This window comes from Peromyscus eremicus, chromosome 1 (genome assembly GCF_949786415.1).
Source record: "Peromyscus eremicus chromosome 1, PerEre_H2_v1, whole genome shotgun sequence".
Lineage (NCBI taxonomy): Eukaryota > Metazoa > Chordata > Mammalia > Rodentia > Cricetidae > Peromyscus > Peromyscus eremicus.
In genome coordinates, this window is record NC_081416.1 from 186,430,110 (window position 1) to 186,447,100 (window position 16,991).

At 37.4% G+C, this 16,991-nt stretch overlaps 1 protein-coding gene across 1 annotated transcript; it reads right to left on the reverse strand.

The window, feature by feature from the left end:
• Positions 1 to 504: 504 nt before the first annotated feature.
• LOC131894142 (oocyte zinc finger protein XlCOF6-like) lies at positions 505 to 6,821 on the reverse strand. The gene is given in 4 exon segments (XM_059244332.1): positions 505 to 560; positions 563 to 2,782; positions 3,907 to 4,033; positions 6,715 to 6,821. Coding segments are annotated over 4 exon segments (2,433 nt in total). The 5' UTR covers positions 6,745 to 6,821.
• Between the last annotated feature and the right edge of the window lie 10,170 nt (positions 6,822 to 16,991).

Consider the following 16,991-nt stretch of genomic DNA (forward strand, 5'->3'; position numbering starts at 1 on the left):
CTTAGAGCATGAGCTGGCTTTTTGGAGCCTGGGGCCTATGCAGGGACACTTTGCTTACCCTGGGTGAAGGGAGGAGGGGACTGGACCTGCCTCGACTGAATCTACCAGGCTGAGCTGAATCTCCAGGGGAGTCCTTGCCCTGGAGGTTATGGGAATAGGGGGTGGATTGGGGGAGGGTGGGGAGGGAGGATGGGAGGAGGGAAGAAAAGGGAATCCATGGCTGATATGGAAATTATAAAATTAAAAAGAAAAAATGTCTCACGTTTGTCACATTTCTAAAGTTTCTCAAATGTATGTATTCTGAGTTCCAAATTCTCTTTCTTTGTAAAGAATTTCTAGCATTAACTACATTATGTAAGATTTCTCAACTGTATGAGTTTTGAGATGTTTTCTAAGAATTGAGCCAAAGGAAAAAGATTTGTCACATTCACCACATTTGTAAGGCTTCTAACGTGTATAAGTTTTCAAAGAACTGAGCCACACGAAAAGGATTTGTTATGTTTACTACATTTGTAAGGTTTCTCTCCTGTATGAATTCTCTGATGCATTTTAAGACTGCCTTTCTGGGTAAAGGATTTGTCACATTCACTGCATTTGTGAGCTTGCTCTCCTGTATGAATTCTCTGATGCATTTTAAGACTGCCTTTTTGGGTAAAGGATTTGTCACATTCACTACATTTGTAAGGTTTCTCTCCTGTATGAATTCTCTGATGCATTTTAAGACTGACTTTCTGGGTAAAGGATTTGTCACATTCACTACATTTGTAAGGTTTCTCTCCTGTATGAATTCTCTGACGTATTTTAAGACTGCCTTTCTGGGTAAAGGATTTGTCACATTCACTGCATTTGTGAGCTTGCTCTCCTGTATGAATTCTCTGATGCATTTTAAGACTGTCTTTTTGGGTAAAGGATTTGTCACATTCACTACATTTGTAAGGTTTCTCTCCTGTATGAATTCTCTGATGCATTTTAAGATTGCCTTTCTGAGTAAAGGATTTGTCACATTCACTACATTTGTAAGGTTTCTCTCCTGTATGAATTCTCTGATGTATTTTAAGATTGCCTTTCTGAGTAAAGGATTTGTCACATTCACTACATTTGTAAGGTTTCTCTCCTGTATGAATTCTCTGATGCATTTTAAGACTGCCTTTCTGAGTAAAGGACTTGTCACATTCACTACATTTGTAAGGTTTCTCTCCTGTATGAATTCTCTGATGCATTTTAAGACTGCCTTTCTGAGTAAAGGACTTGTCACATTCACTACATTTGTAAGGTTTCTCTCCTGTATGAATTTTCTGATGCATTTTAAGACTGCCTTTCTGGATAAAGGATTTGTCACATTCACTGCATCTGTAAGGTGCTTCTCCTGTATGAATTCTCTGATGAATTTTACGATACCACTTCTGGGTAAAGGATTTCTTGCATTCATTACATTTGTAAGTTTTTTCTCCTGTATGAATTCTCTGAAACATTTTAAGACTGCCTTTCTGGGTAAAGGATTTGTCACATTCACATTTGTAAGGCATCTCACCTGTATGAGTTTTGAGATGTTTTCTAAGACCAGAGCCACTCAAAAAGGATTTGTCACATTCACCACATTTGTAACATTTCTCTCCTGTATGAAGTCTCTGATGAGTTCTAAGATTGCCTTCTCTGTCAACCGATTTATCACATTCACTACATTTGTAAAGATTCTCTCCTGTGTAGATCATCTGACGAGTTCTAAGATGGCCTTCTGTGGTGAAGGATTTGTCACATTCACTACATTTGTATGTCTTTCCTCTGTAGACTCTCTGATGTATTCTAAGAGAGGAGCCACATGTAAAGGATTTGTCATATTCACAACATTTGTAAGGATCCTCTTCTGTGTTTCTCTGATGAGTTCTAAGATAGCCTTTTGTGGTAAAGCATTTGTCACATTTACTACATTTGTAAGGTTTCTCTCCTGTGTGGGTTCTCTGAAGTAATTCAAGATGGTCTTTTGTAGCAAAGGATTTCTCACTTTCACTATATTTGTAAGGTTTCTCTCCTGTATCAAATCTCTGGTGTATTCTAATATTATCTTTCTGGGAGAAGGATTTTTCATATTCACTACATTTGTAAGGTTTCTCTCCAATTTGGATCTTGTAATGTCTTCGAAAGTGTGATGTGTGACAAAAGCACTTACCACGTTCTGTACATGTATAGGGTTTTTCTCTAACATGGATTATGTAATGTACTTTGAATTGTGAAAAATACAGAAAGCGTTTACTACATTTTATACATCTATAGGGTTTCTCTCTAGGATGGGCTCTCTGATGTCTAATGAGGCTTGAGTGAGTCTTGAGGTATTTTCCACATTTTCTGCATTGGTGTGGTTTCTTCCCACTATCAGTTTGTTTCAGTATGATTTCTGTATTAGAGTCAAAAGATGTATCATACTCCATATTTTTGTGTTCTTCCTTTCCTGTATGATTTCTTTGATTTTGGCTAATGATGGAACACAAATTTAAACAGTTTACACAGTCTGTATATTTGCAAGGTTCTTCTCTAGCATTCCCACTTTTGTGTCTGTTAAGGTTTAAGGCTTCAACAGAGGCATCTCTGTGGTTACCAACTCTATACTTGTTATTTTCTGTAGTATCACTTGTGTCCCAAGGTCTACACTGGCAGAATTCATGAATCATTTTGCCAAGCTCATTACATTTATAAGACTTCTCTTTGATGTTTTCATGATCATGGATGAAATGCTTTGTGACTTGATGCCAGACCTTCTCATATTTACCACATATGCGATGGTTCTCTGAAAAATTATTGTAATTAGGGATAATAGCAATTAATGCATGAGTAACAGATTCAATGCCAGATGTTTTCTTAGATTTGCAATGACATATACACAAGTAACTTTCAGGGACAGAGTTCTTAACAGAGGACTTTTCTGTTTCACAGTCATTAATTGGATGTTCATAAGAATCTCCAATCTGATCTATATAAAAGCACAGGAACAGTAATAGCCTTCTCATTATTTTTTCCTTTCTATTAATTTTTTTTCATTTATTTCACATTCAAACTGCAGTTTACCCTCCCTCCTCTTCTCATGTTCCCTCTCCCCACCTCCCCTCTCTCCCCTTATCCCCCTCTGTTTCTGGTCTGAAAGGGGAAAGCCTCCCATGGGTGTTAACAAAGCATGGCAATTAAGTTTAGGTAGGACTAAGCTCCTCCCTTTGTCTTCAGGCTGGATGAAGTAACCCACTATGAGGAATGAGTTCCCAAAATGAAGCCAAAGCATTAGGGAAAGACAAATAGGTGTTTAAGCAGTAAAGAACTTTGAGAAAGAAGCTCAGTGAAGGATCATATAAAGAACATTTCCCTATTTCTTATGTTACTGAGACAGAGTACACAGTACAGCTTTGGTCAAGTAGGAACTCATAACCCAGGTTGGCAGGACACTCACCATTTCCTACTGCTTCAGCCTCCATATTAAAATCATGCTGTGCCAGTATTAAACATAGCAACTACATCTCAAAAATAAAAACAACATTCTCAAAACCAACAGATCTTTCTCTAAAACCTCTTCCATTGTTTATAATCAGATATAGGTGAAGAGTTTAATACAGTAGCAAAATTAATATGTTCTAAGTATTATGAGTACGGCTATATATTTCCTTCTCTGAATATTCAATATTTTTTTAACTTGGAAGTTTTCTTTATATATTAGATAAGAGGGCTGAAAGACCATGGAGAATATTTCATTCGTTACTCTTCTAGAGAACACAGAAAAATGTAAATGAAGCACCATTAAAAAGTTATGTGGTAACAAAAATTCTCCTCATTTCTGGGATTCTCTAGGTACAAGGAGTTTACATATACATGAAGTAGGTAACTAAAAAGGATGAACCAGAAACTCTACAAGAACAGAATTCTTACCCACAAAGAGTAGATTGTTGTAATTCTCCAGCATCACATCCATGTACAAAGTCCTCTGAGCACAGTCTAGACATTCCCATTCTTCCTGGGAGATGTCAACAGCCACATCCCTGAATGATAACAGACCCTGCCATGGAAAATTACCTATTTACCATGTGATGCTTGACAAATAATTTCTTAGGTAAAAGAGACCTAAAGAATTAGAAACATGTTTGTGATATACATGAAGCATGACAATGTTTAAAGGACATGAGCTTTCTAGAAGTGCTGCACTGCTACTCTTTCAGAAACAATGTATAGAAGGAATTACTACATTGGTTCCATTCATTAGGTCATTCTCTTCCATGAATTTTCTGATGTTTTTCTAAGACCTGAGTAGCAGATCAAAGATTTGCCATAATCACTGTATTTAAAAATTTGTCTCCAATTTACAGTCCGTCATGTCTTAAAGTCCATGAAAATGTAGTTAGGTTCCCAGCACACTCATGGCACTACAAAACAGAATTTATCTCATATCCATGAGATCCAATGCTCACTGATGAACCTTATGGGCAAGAGTCATACATAGTACACACACATACTTTCAGGCAAATATATGGAAATTCATAAAATTGTACCTTAATTTTAACAAAAGATACTCTCTAAAATATTGTCTTTATTGTACTGTCTATCTCTGTGAAAACAGCATGACATAATAGTCTTGCAATCAGCAAACCTTTAGGGAATATAACATACACATTTGTGGTCAAGATGCAGAAATGTACCTATATGAAATATGTATTGATAGCAAACAGAATCCCAGTGTCAAATCTCAAAGAGTAGAGTTACAATACTTCAAAATTATACAACCGTTGACATTGCTTCAAAATGGACACTAGATCAACCCTGTCTGAAGCTGGATTCACCTGACTCTATTCTAAAATGCTCAGTTGAGATCCAGAAGCCTAAGTAAAATGCTGCACCCTTTCTAGAAGAAAGAGGTAGACTATGGAATGCATAATTCACAGATGAATTAAAAGTCAGTTTTTCCTTGAGAGTAAGGAGTGTAAAATCATTGAAGATATCCAATGTTCCCAAATAACACACAGAATCAAATTCTTTATGAACATATTTTTGAGAAATATTTACAAACATGAAGTAAAGAGAAAAATCATAATTAGACAACATTAATGTCATTTAAATTTTTGTAAAAGTTGAAACAATACTGATAATAACAATTTCATGAATTCCATACAGTGTTTCACTATAGACTAATTAAAAATATATGTATAAACAAATGCCATCTGCGACAGTGCATTCACATGAAGTAGAAACACTTTCTGTTATAAAAACAAATGTATTAAATAGAAATATTCTACCTTCACTAATTTTTAATATATTATTACTCATGTGATTGACTCAATTGAATATTGTAATCTCTTAATTTCAACCTTATTTTTTCCTTAGTATTTGAGCTCATTCATCTAACTGGGTTCTAGCATAGATAAGTATCATTTCTAATTATTCCTTCATTTTTCAAAACTAGAATACACATGGTTATATACTATCACAAGTATGTACCAGAAATGTAAACCCAGAGCCTAAAGACATGGCTCAAAGGTAAAAGGCATTTGCTGTATCTGCAGAGAAACCTAATCTAATCTCTACACACATGACAACTAACTACAGTTCCTGACTTCAGTACCAAGGATTTGGTGCTGACATCACAGATCTAAGAGCATAATGCATCATGCAGTATATGTAAAAATATGTATATAAATCCTCAAATACTCAAATAAAAAATTATTGTAAAGAAATAGAAACATTGACACCACTCTTCAGAACTTGTCCCTGTGTAATACAAACCTTCAGGGACAGGAAAATCTTAGGCTGGAGAGAGCCTTCTTTCTCCAAAAGAAAAGGAGAAAGTAAAGTAATTAAGAGGGACATTTATTTATGCTTGAAAATTGATAGCATATGTCCAGCACCAAGTCAATACTCTAGAAAATTCTTACTAATATATTCCACATGATGCCATACAAAGGTGGAGAGAGTACTGCTTATGCCTCTTCTGAAAAATGAAACAAAAGGTAAAGAGAAAATAAGAATTTTCTGAAGAGAGCTAACCAATGAACTTGGAACAGAATCTCCCCTGAAACAAATACATTTCAGGTGTCAGTGCAACAATCATCAATGTGTGACATAATATAGCAAAAGAGAAACCAGAATACTGCAACATTCATCTTCTCATAGACACATCAATTTTCTGGCAAAATCAAGCCACACATAACCTGCACTATCTATACTCTCTAGGGTGCTAAAATATTTACTATTAGGGTTCAAGACAATGTATCTAATTCTACTTTTCTGTAAGTTGTTCAGTGATGTCATTGAAAAGGTCCATGTATTGGCCTGCTCATGTTCACAAGCCTGTTTCTAGAAAACTGACCATTCCAGAAATGCAAACGATGTAACACATGTGATCTTCCTCATTAACATAACAGGACACAAGTCCATCCTATGTAAAAAATGGCCATCAATATATTTCTTTGAACATAATTTACAATATATTATGTTTTAGAACTTCAAATGTTAAGTCCATGGAAATGCATGGCCTCAGAGTACAAAATCAAGTGAAAATATAAGGGGACAAGTCTCTGCTATATAGGTGAAGAATTTAAAGACTTAATCTTGAACATAAGAGAAGAAAAACAGATAAATAAGGCAAAATAAACACTTTAAATATTATTGTCAGTGGTAGAGAATTAAATATTTGAAGGGTTTCAATAATAAAAACAATTTTCAGATAAATGTGCACATGACACTTACCTGGGGATCATTAGTCACAGAAGTATTCATTTTTCTTGTTGTTGTTCTCTGAGTTTATCTGTCAGAAACAATGACTGGAATTCTTGTTGAAATTGCACATCAAGGTATCAAAAACACAAAGCTAAAATTAATACAACTCTGTTAAGGTCAATGCCAAACCACATAAAAAGACTCCAAAACAGAAATGATACCAGAAATCTTGTCAAAGACAGGAAAGCATGGAAGGATATATTTAGAATGGTGAAAGAAAATGACTATGAATCTTATAATTGCAACCAGAAACATGGGCTCTTAAAATTCATGAAGGGCATATGAAGAACGTTATAAAATGACAAAGAACATCCACTTAAGCTGCACTGCAGATAATTAGAGACAAAGTATACATAGAAAAATCAGAGAGAAATTAGCCATGACAACCAAGAAATTAAGTATTTTACAAAAAGAATGAATGAATAGGAGAGCTGGGGTGTACCATATTATTTTCAACACACAATCCAGCAAACTACCATTTCTAACTAGAAGGAAGTAAATTACTACCCCTAATTTTACCTATAAAAATATTTTTAAAAAAACAAACCATGAATAAAAACCCCACTATATGAAAATACCAGTAGAAACAGATATGTCATAAGACAAACTTTGAGAGATTTTATAATAAACTCCTAAAGGAAACACGAAGAAATGGAACACAGCTGAGCACAGTAAATGACAGCTGTATTACACTGAGGCCAACAGTCCAGTGCAGAGAAAAAAAAATGAACAAGATTAGCAGGAAAATTTAAAAGGAAAGTAAGATAACATGTGCTCTCCAGTCTTATTGAATCTAGGGACATACAAGCCAGAAAAAACTGAATAAGAAAGAAGAATAGTGAGAAACAGGAAAAGCACCAAATTCCTTTTTAATGATGATGTGATCACACACAAAAACTTTCCAGAGTCGCCACAGGAAAATCTTATATTTGCCAAGTGCTTCACATATTATGGAAAAGTACAAAACTAACACACAAAATCACTTTCTCTATTTATTAATAATGACAATTTGAAAAGTAATTTAGAAACTTAAGCCACTCAGGTTGCTTCCAAAAGATCTAGGAAAAACACTAAGTAATGTGGAATTTCTTCTATGAAGAAAATTTTAAGGCACTCGGGGAAAAAAATGAAAAGTAATGGTACACATAGAAATGAACTTCTGTGCACACTGACTGATGAATGAAATGGTGTATGTGGTTTGTCTTAGCTAGGGTCTCTATTGCTGCAATGAAACATCATGACCAAAGAGCAAAGCAGGTAGGATAGAGTTTATTTGGTCCACATTTTAATGTTACTGTTTATCATTGAAGGAATTCAGGACAGGAACATAAACAAGCCACACCTGGAGTCAAGTGCCGATGCAGAAGCCATGTAGAAGGACTGCTTACTAGCTTGCTTCCCAATCCTTGCTCAGCCTGCTTTCTTATACAATCAAGGGCCACCAGTCAACCACCCCCAATCAGTTGGGTCCTCCCCAACCAATCCCTAATTAAGAATTATGCCAGATCTTATGAAGGCATTTTCTAAACTGAGGTTCATTCCTCTCTGATAACTTGTGTCAAGTATACATAAAACTATCCTGCATTGATGCAATCTGATCAGCAAATTTTGATATTTTCCATGGTCATATGGACACAGGAAAATCACAAATATCAAAATCAAAATTTTCCTTAAATACAATATTACTGGGGGCATCACACAAGACCTGATCATATATCATGATACAGAGGCACAAGGACAAAGACAGTATGGTCCTATATATTAAAAGAAAAAACATAGAATATTTGTCCATAATAATGTAGCTGGGAGGTTTAAAAGCGTAAGAACAAATCCATCTGAAATAGTACATAGAAAGATATTAAAAAGTTTTATAGAAATTAATGAAATAGCCGGTTATGGTGGCGCACGCTGGTATGATTTGCTGAAGGAGGCAGAGGCAGGAGGATCACAAGTTCGAGGCCAGCCTGGGCTACACATTTTTTTTTTTTTTGGTTTTTCAAAATTAATGAAATAGAGTCTAGACAACAATACAATGAGTCAAGAAACAGATTTGTTTCTGTGAATTGACAAAAATATAGATGAAGCATTTTTCACCTAATCCAAACTAAAATAATGAATCTCCAAGTAATAGAACTAGGGTTGAAAAAAAGGATATTGCAGTGTATCCCAGTGACATCAGAGTTACCTTATGGAGTAGTGTGGAAAGTCATACACAAAAAAAATTAGAATTGAAGAAGAAAAGGACAAACTCCTGGAAACAAGTAAAAAACTTAACCTGCTAAGAGATAAAACTATAAAAGGCATCAAGCAGGGCTGAAATTGATGTAAGAAGTTTCCTCTAACAGTGTCTGAGAACTTGACAGATTCAGAATAGAATTCTCCTTTCCTTTAGAAAACTTTATAATAATACCACAAAGAGAATGCTGCATAAGACACAAAAAAAGAAATGATAGAAAGTCTTCCTACAAATCTAGCTTTCCCGCTACACCCAAGTCTCTGCAGAGTCACTGCAGGTCTCTCTTCACCATCCAGGGATCTTTGTTCTGGCTTCACAGGTGAGCAGGACTGACTGAACAATGAGACCAGCACAGGAGAAAGAGATTCTTCAGAAATCACCTAAAACTTTTCATGGAACAAAAACAAAAGATGCTAACACTTGCCAAAAGAATAAACATAAAGAAGAGAGAAAATATCAAGAAAAAGGTCTGTCTTGAGGATTTCACTTTACTCTCTGATGTGAAACTCATTCATACACATGCAGAGGAGTTTTCTCAGGAACCCTGAGGAGGAGCAAGAGCAATGCCAGAAAACTATTTTCACCCTCAGAATCCAGACTGCTGTACTTCTCCAACAAATCTCTGCAAAAAAACCCTGTGAGCAGGGTTGAGACATTCCCATTCCTCCCACAAGAAGTACACAGTCATAGCACTGAATGTCAACAAATCATGAAGTAAAAGAAGGAGAGTTTGGCCACCTGTGTATGGGTAGAGTGCTTTTCTTCAACCAAGGAGACATTTTCCTGATACAGGTGAATGCTCATAATTATTCAGATTCCTTCTAAAAGTTTGATTCTATCTATAATGAGTGTACTAACTATAAAATATGGTGGCCTTGATATACTCTCACAGCACTCACATTGGGCTTGCCTGGGCCAAAGACGTTAACCTAAGAACACAGCACATGAAGACACATTTCTGAATACTATATTTAAATCCCAGACTGCACATATATCAGACGGAAAATTAATGGGGAGTAAAAGGTTTGCTAATTGTTTACAACCATATCTGGGGCACTCCGTAAAATATATGGTCTGTTTAGTCATATCTGCACTGGTTCCTCATGTGATTATTGATCCCTGGTTATTGGGCATCATTAGCCACAGATGTAATAAATCAGATCAGGCCAAATTAATTCCAGGTTTAATCTGAGCAGAGCAAAGCAACCCACAGGTAACTCTCAGGAAGGTAGAAGAGGAATCACAAGAGCACATGGAAGGTTTGGCAACCAGGTCTTAAGATGCCTGTAGGCATTGTCTTGAGCTGGCTTTTTTAGGGGAGGAGTCCGGGCAGAAAGAGAGGTGGGGTTTCCATCTAATCAATCATTATCTACAAAGCTCTCTGAGGATGCTTTGTCTCAGGGGAAAAGACCCCACAAGAGTAAAACAGGGGACTTAGAAAGCATGGATGAATTTAAATTCTAGGAGCCCTAGAATTGCCATAATAGCAAAGAGAACCCTGTTTGCAAACAACAGATTATGCAAATACTCTACTAGATTATTTTAAGAATTATTTTATGACAGAATAGTCTGGCAACTGTAAAGTAAGTGGGAAAAAAATCACTTTAAGACCCACTTGATGGGATCTCAAAGTTCCCAACAATGTAGAGATATCAACAACAGAATATTGAAGGCTGTGTCTGTAAGGATAAAGCGGTGGAAAATGCGGTGCCTCTGGAGGCTGTCCAGGGTGGGCCGCTAAGAGAACACGCCACGTGCAACAGGTTTAGGAGGAGGTTTATTGGGGAAGGAGGATGAGCAAAGGAGCGAGGGGCCGTCTCTGCATGGGGACATGAAAGAGGCAGACAGACAGATGTTGAACAGGTAAGAGAGCAAGCGAGGAGCATGAGAGAGAACTGTGATGGACGAACACTTTTAAGGGGTGCGCCTGGAGCATAGGGAAGCACCCAGCTTGTAGTGATGGAAATGGCCGCGCCTGGCCGCAGGTGATGATGTAAACTGCCACCGCCTCCTCCACCACCTTGGGTGGACCAGCTGGAGCTGACAGTGTCCTGAGCAGCCTCGGCGAGCACACCCCGGTCGCTCCCCTCCCGTGTCCCAGCCCCGCAGCTCCTCTGACCTGGGAGGTTCCAGGGCCGCCGGGCTGCGGTTCCCGCCACTGCGCTGCTGACTGGTGACTTTCCCAGGCCGCCCCGCGCGGAGACTGCGGCTCCGGGGAGGTTTCGGGTCCTCGAAAACACGCCAGGTAATCCTTACCTAGTTCCGGAACACGAGGCTCCGGGAGTCCAACAGGGAAGGGTGGGATTTCCTGTCCCTTCAGCCTGGTTCCTTGGAGCCGCACCTCCTGGCCCCGCCCATACACCCCCTCTTCCGGTTATGTGATCCTCTAAACCCGCCTATCGCGGGATCTTTTTCATGATTACCCATACACATCAAATCAAGTTAAATCAAATCAAAACCCAAAAACCTAGTGGAGCTTGGTCAGCTGACATCACTTTATCTCACCACTCAGTGTGCAGAGGAACATTTAACTCTGTTATTTGCTTCTAACCTGCTCTGCCTAGTGAGTTTCTAATGAGCAACAGCTATATAATAAGCCTGCCACTCCTGAGTTCAATTCCCAGCAACCACATGGTGGCTCACATGAGATCTAGTGCCCTCTTCTGGTGTGCAGGCATGCATGCAGACAGAACACTGTATACATAATAAATAGATAAATCTTTAAATAATAATAAACAAACAAACAAATGAAACAGCCACAAATACTTTTGAGAAAATAGCACAATGAAGCTTTATTCTAACTCCTGGAGGGAATGTGAACTAGTGCAAATAAGAGAAATCTAATTGGAGGGTGTAGAAACCACAATAAATGACCATGTATATTTACATCCAAAGGTGAGGTATAAAAGACTGTCTCAACACATATAGATATATCCATATTAAATTTTAGGTTCTGAGAGAAGAAATATGATTATGTTAATATATTCATAAAAGCCATGTGGAAATTTTTCATATTTGCTCATTATCAAAGATTTGAAGATTCAGGGAATAGGAAGAACATAGCTTAGCATAATGGATTATAGAAGCCACAATCCTAAATCTAACACTTTACTAAAACGTGAAAAAATGGAAGGAGTCCAGACACCTCAGAACAGAGATATGGGTATCCACTCTTTTCAAAAATAACTCAACATAGTGTCAACTGTTACTCAGAAAACAGAAAAATCTCCATTTAAAGGCATTAATGGAGGTAAGATAGGAACTTATTCCAAATTGTAAGTAACATAAAACTGAGCATCAGTAATTATAAATATTCTATGAGAAAGCACAAATCTGATTATCTTTTTTTTTTTTTTTTTTTTTTTTTGGTTTTTCGAGACAGGGTTTCTCTGTGTAGCTTTGCGCCTTTCCTGGAACTCACTTGGTAGCCCAGGCTGGCCTCGAACTCACAGAGATCTGCCTGACTCTGCCTCTAGAGTGCTGGGATTAAAGGCGTGCGCCACCACCGCCTGGCTTGATTATCTTTTAAATAAGCCATAAAACCCATGCTTTATTCTTTCATGTATCCATGTAAACATCTTAATGAGACTTACTTTGAATTAATGAAATGTAAAGTTTTGGGTCAATTTTTGTGAGCTTTATCATTATGATCGATCTCTGAAGAAAAGCAGATGTGTTCATATGTTTGCCTTAAACTTGTGAACTAAACCAATATTGTAAACCGCCCAGCGATACCAGTGGCATTTGGACTCCATGCTCCTTGTATCACTCTGGAATTTGGGGTAGCAACAATAGATCTACTCCAGTATTATGCAAAAAAAAAAAAACCCCATGCTCTACATCAGGTGGTGATTTACATATCAAAAAGATAACGGTGAGAAGACAGCAGACCACTGGAATGCATAGTGTCTAAGAAATATCTTAGATGCCCTGATGATAGCATTCAAAGTACCAAAAGGTACTGTGTACATTTGTGGGGGAGAAGAGTTATCAATGACCTCACCCAGATGTGGACCCTCTGCCACACTACCAACCTGACAGGCACAGAAAGTCCTGACACTGATAGACCACAGGACTTTGAAAGCTGCCAGGAAAAAACCAGCAACAGGGTGGTCAGCAGCCTTGTGGTGTCCAACTATGTCTTCTCTTTATCCAATATCCTCTCATTGACCCTCAGAAGTATAAATGAGTTCTGTTTTCTGTTGTTCTTTACAGAAAAGTTTCTGCATATGAGAAAATTCACAAACTCTATTGAACAAACTTAAAAGAGCCAGTCAGAACCTGTGTCTCTCTGTGTTGTTGGCATGTGGAAGGTTTGGAGGCACACAGAGAAATAGATGGATATAGAACACTCTGTTTAACTGAACTCAGAGCTGAGAATATAGATGTCCATCAGGTGACTCTGTGAGGTTCAGCACTAGACACTAAAGCTGTTTAATGGGTCACAGCTTGGTAGTTGCTTACCTTGGTTGCCTAAAGCAGTGTCATAGTGGGAAGACAAGTTTCTGTGTAATGAAATTCTTCCTGTTTGAATTTTTGGCCAGGTGCAGAGAAGGACATATTTCCAATATATTGGAAACCTGGCCAAGAGGCTATGACTGCAGGGTGACAGGACATAGGAAAGAATATAATTATGATATTATGCTGCCTGTATAAATGCTCAAACTGTCTTTACCTGGCTATTTTCACACCATAACTGGGAGCTGATTTCAGCTCTTGTCCAAGAAACTTTGCATGCAATATGCAGCAATTATTTCAGGGATTCATAACTGGTCACATACATAGATTGAGTGACAGATGACCACACAGCTTTGAAGAAGAAATCCATAGACCTGGTTCAAATCCCAGGGAATATAACAGAAGAGGGAACAAAGTATGCAAGCAACACAATAAGGAGGTTAGCTATGTAAAACACTATACTGAGTAGGATTGACAAGAATCATCAGGAGAAAACTAAGGCAACACAAAGAACCTGAGAGCACAGAACAATTCCATGGAATATCTTGAGTTATCTCGACTGTGATTCCAGATGAAAGTGCAGAGCCTCAGGAGACACAGAACATGAAAATATCAGAAGAACAAAGCACAAACCAATGCAGTGGAGCAGCATATCCAGGACCAGAACAATAGCAATGACCATGTGATGTCACCGAAATAACTCACAAAAAGACACATACATATGTGTTGCATAGTAAACAGTCTTATCAACCAATAGTAATGGGAAAAGTACCCACGCAGACAGAAATTATGATACTGGGTCTGATTCTCTCCCACTGTATAACGAATCACAAACTCTCATGTGTGAATTTGAACAATGAAACTGACAAAAAGGGCACATGAATAAAAAAATATGCATGGAAAATGTAAAAATCAAAGTTTGAAGAAACAGCCTATAGCACAGTTAAGTTTATTAGCAAGCTTTTCATATTATGGGATGTTAATCCCAGAATATATTATAAAATAAATAAAAATTAAAGCAAACAAATTAAAATCATTTAAATGAAGAAGCAAATAACTTGATTAGATCATGTTAAAAAGCAATAGATACACATTTAAAATGCTGAATGCTATCAGTAATGATCAAAGGCTCACCTAATATGCACTGAGATCCCCTCTCTGCCTAGTCACTGTCCATACTCAGTATTTCAACAAACAAATCATGCAGAAAATGCAACAGAAAGAAGTTAGAGACAGGCTCAGTGAGAATGCAACTTGCTGCAGCTGCCATGTACGTCATCAAGAAGCTTCTTCAACAACCAAATAAGCAAAAATTTCACAAAAGAATCAACTCTATCATACATGCAGTTTTGTATTCTTGCAAAAATGAATTATTCACTGACCACTGTGCACGTGAACAGAAACATCAGATAGAGAACACAAGAATACATTCAAGGTATGTGAACACTGACACATGGCTTTCATGTTCTCATTCAAACCTGAGAACATAACTGACAAGGAGATTTCTTTGATGTATAGATGCAAAGCAATATATTTGAGTAGGAATGGAGAATTTCTATAAAATAGAAACAGAAATCCTAAATTGATATGAAATTTTGAGAAAGCACAAAGATGAAAAACCTGCAGAAGATCAAAACAAGATTTTGAAATCTGTTAAAATTATTGCAATGAAAACAAATGAGTAATGTTGTGAAGACAGACAACAGGAGATATCAATAGGAGGACAATATAGACAGAGTTTATTACTCTGCAAAGAAACAAAGCAATTCCTATCAAAGTCTTGCTCATACTAAATTAAGATAAGGGAAATTTAACCATAAAAGGAATAGAATCTAGAGGAACTACTGAAACTTTCAAAGTTAAATTAGGTAGCAAACAAATAGGCATTAACTTTCCTTATTTTATCAAAAGCTAAAATTATAGTAATGAAAATCATTTATTATTGAAATGAAGACAAAATGAGGTATGAATAGCATTGGGAAATCATTGCTGACATGCTTGGCTGTGGGATTCCTTTCTATACGCTGTGAATATGTGTTGCTCTGATTGGTTGATAAATAAAGCTGTTTGGCAAATGGTAAAGCAGAGTAAGGTTAGGTGGTACATTCCAACTGGAGAGAGAGGAGAAGAAAAGAGAGTGGGGCAGACTCTGCAAGCCGCCAGGAGAAGCAAGATGTGAAAGTATCAGTAAGCCACGAAGCCACGTGGCAATGCATAGATTAATAGAAATGGGCTGAGTTAAGTTGTAAAAGCTAGATAGTAAGAAGCTTGAGACATTAGGTCATACAGTTTGTAAGTAATACAAGCCTCTGTTCTTTTACTTGGGACCAAGCGCCTGCAGAACTGGGCAGAACACAGGAAAATTTCCAACTTCAATACACAGTCAAATAAATTTTATTTTCATCTTGTATTATTACATATAAAATAACATGTAAAACAGGATAATCTTGATATTATTTATAGTAGAATATTACATAATGGTTTCTAGTGAAACTATGTGCCAAAACAAATCTCCTGTCTAATTGGCATCTTCTTTGCTTTTAAAATTTTCACTCACAGTTTGTATTTTAGCTGATGGGTATCAGTACTTTGCAGCATTCATGTACGTGCTCTGTGTCTGTGCTTCATAGCCACTGAAGTCAGAAGTAGGCATCAGGTCTCCAGAACTGAAGTTATGGATGGTTGTCAGCCACCATGCAGATGCTAGAAACTGAACCCATGTGCTCTTCGAGCAGCAAGGGCTATTAACCGCTGAGTTATCTCAACTACAACACCATTCTCCTTTCAATGTCACACGAACCCCTCAACATCCCTACCTCAGTCCCTCCAGCATATCTGACGTGTTTGCTATCGTTTCATTCCTCTGTGTCTGCCAGGGCTCTTAGTTCTTCTCCACAAATGGGAAGATCAGGGCGTTCAGTGAGACCTGCACGTGGGAGAGAGATGCTTCAGAAAGCACCAGTACTGTGCTCAGGAGTTAAAAGGAAAACTAAATAGATGATTCTACAAATGATTCCCTGTGTGTCAGAATATTGAAAATACAAAGAGAACATTTTTATTTAGCATAACTTGAGTCCCACCACTTCTAATCTCACCTCAATCAAAACATAAGGGTGAAAATGGAAGTGAAAGACCGGGATGAAACTATTATACACATCACTGGTTTTCTGAGTTTATGAACAAAAATAAAAATAGTCTTACACCTCCCAAAGGACCAACATGAAAAACATAGTATCATGCAATGTTCTTTTATTCTCTGAGTATTTCACTACACTTTGTGAGATGTGAGACTCATTCACAAAATGCTTACACACTTGAATCATAGTTTTCCTAGGATCCCTGAGGAGCAGCAAGGAAGACTGCAAGAAAACTATTCTCACCCACAGAAACCAGACTGCTACAATTTGTCAACATTTAATCTGTGTACAAATTCATCTGAGCAAGTTGCAAGTAATGCCCCTCCTCCTGAGAGAAGTCCACAGTCATAGGACTGACTGCCAACCAATCCTGAAATTAGAACACAAAAGAAGTGAGCGTTTGAGCCAACTTTGTA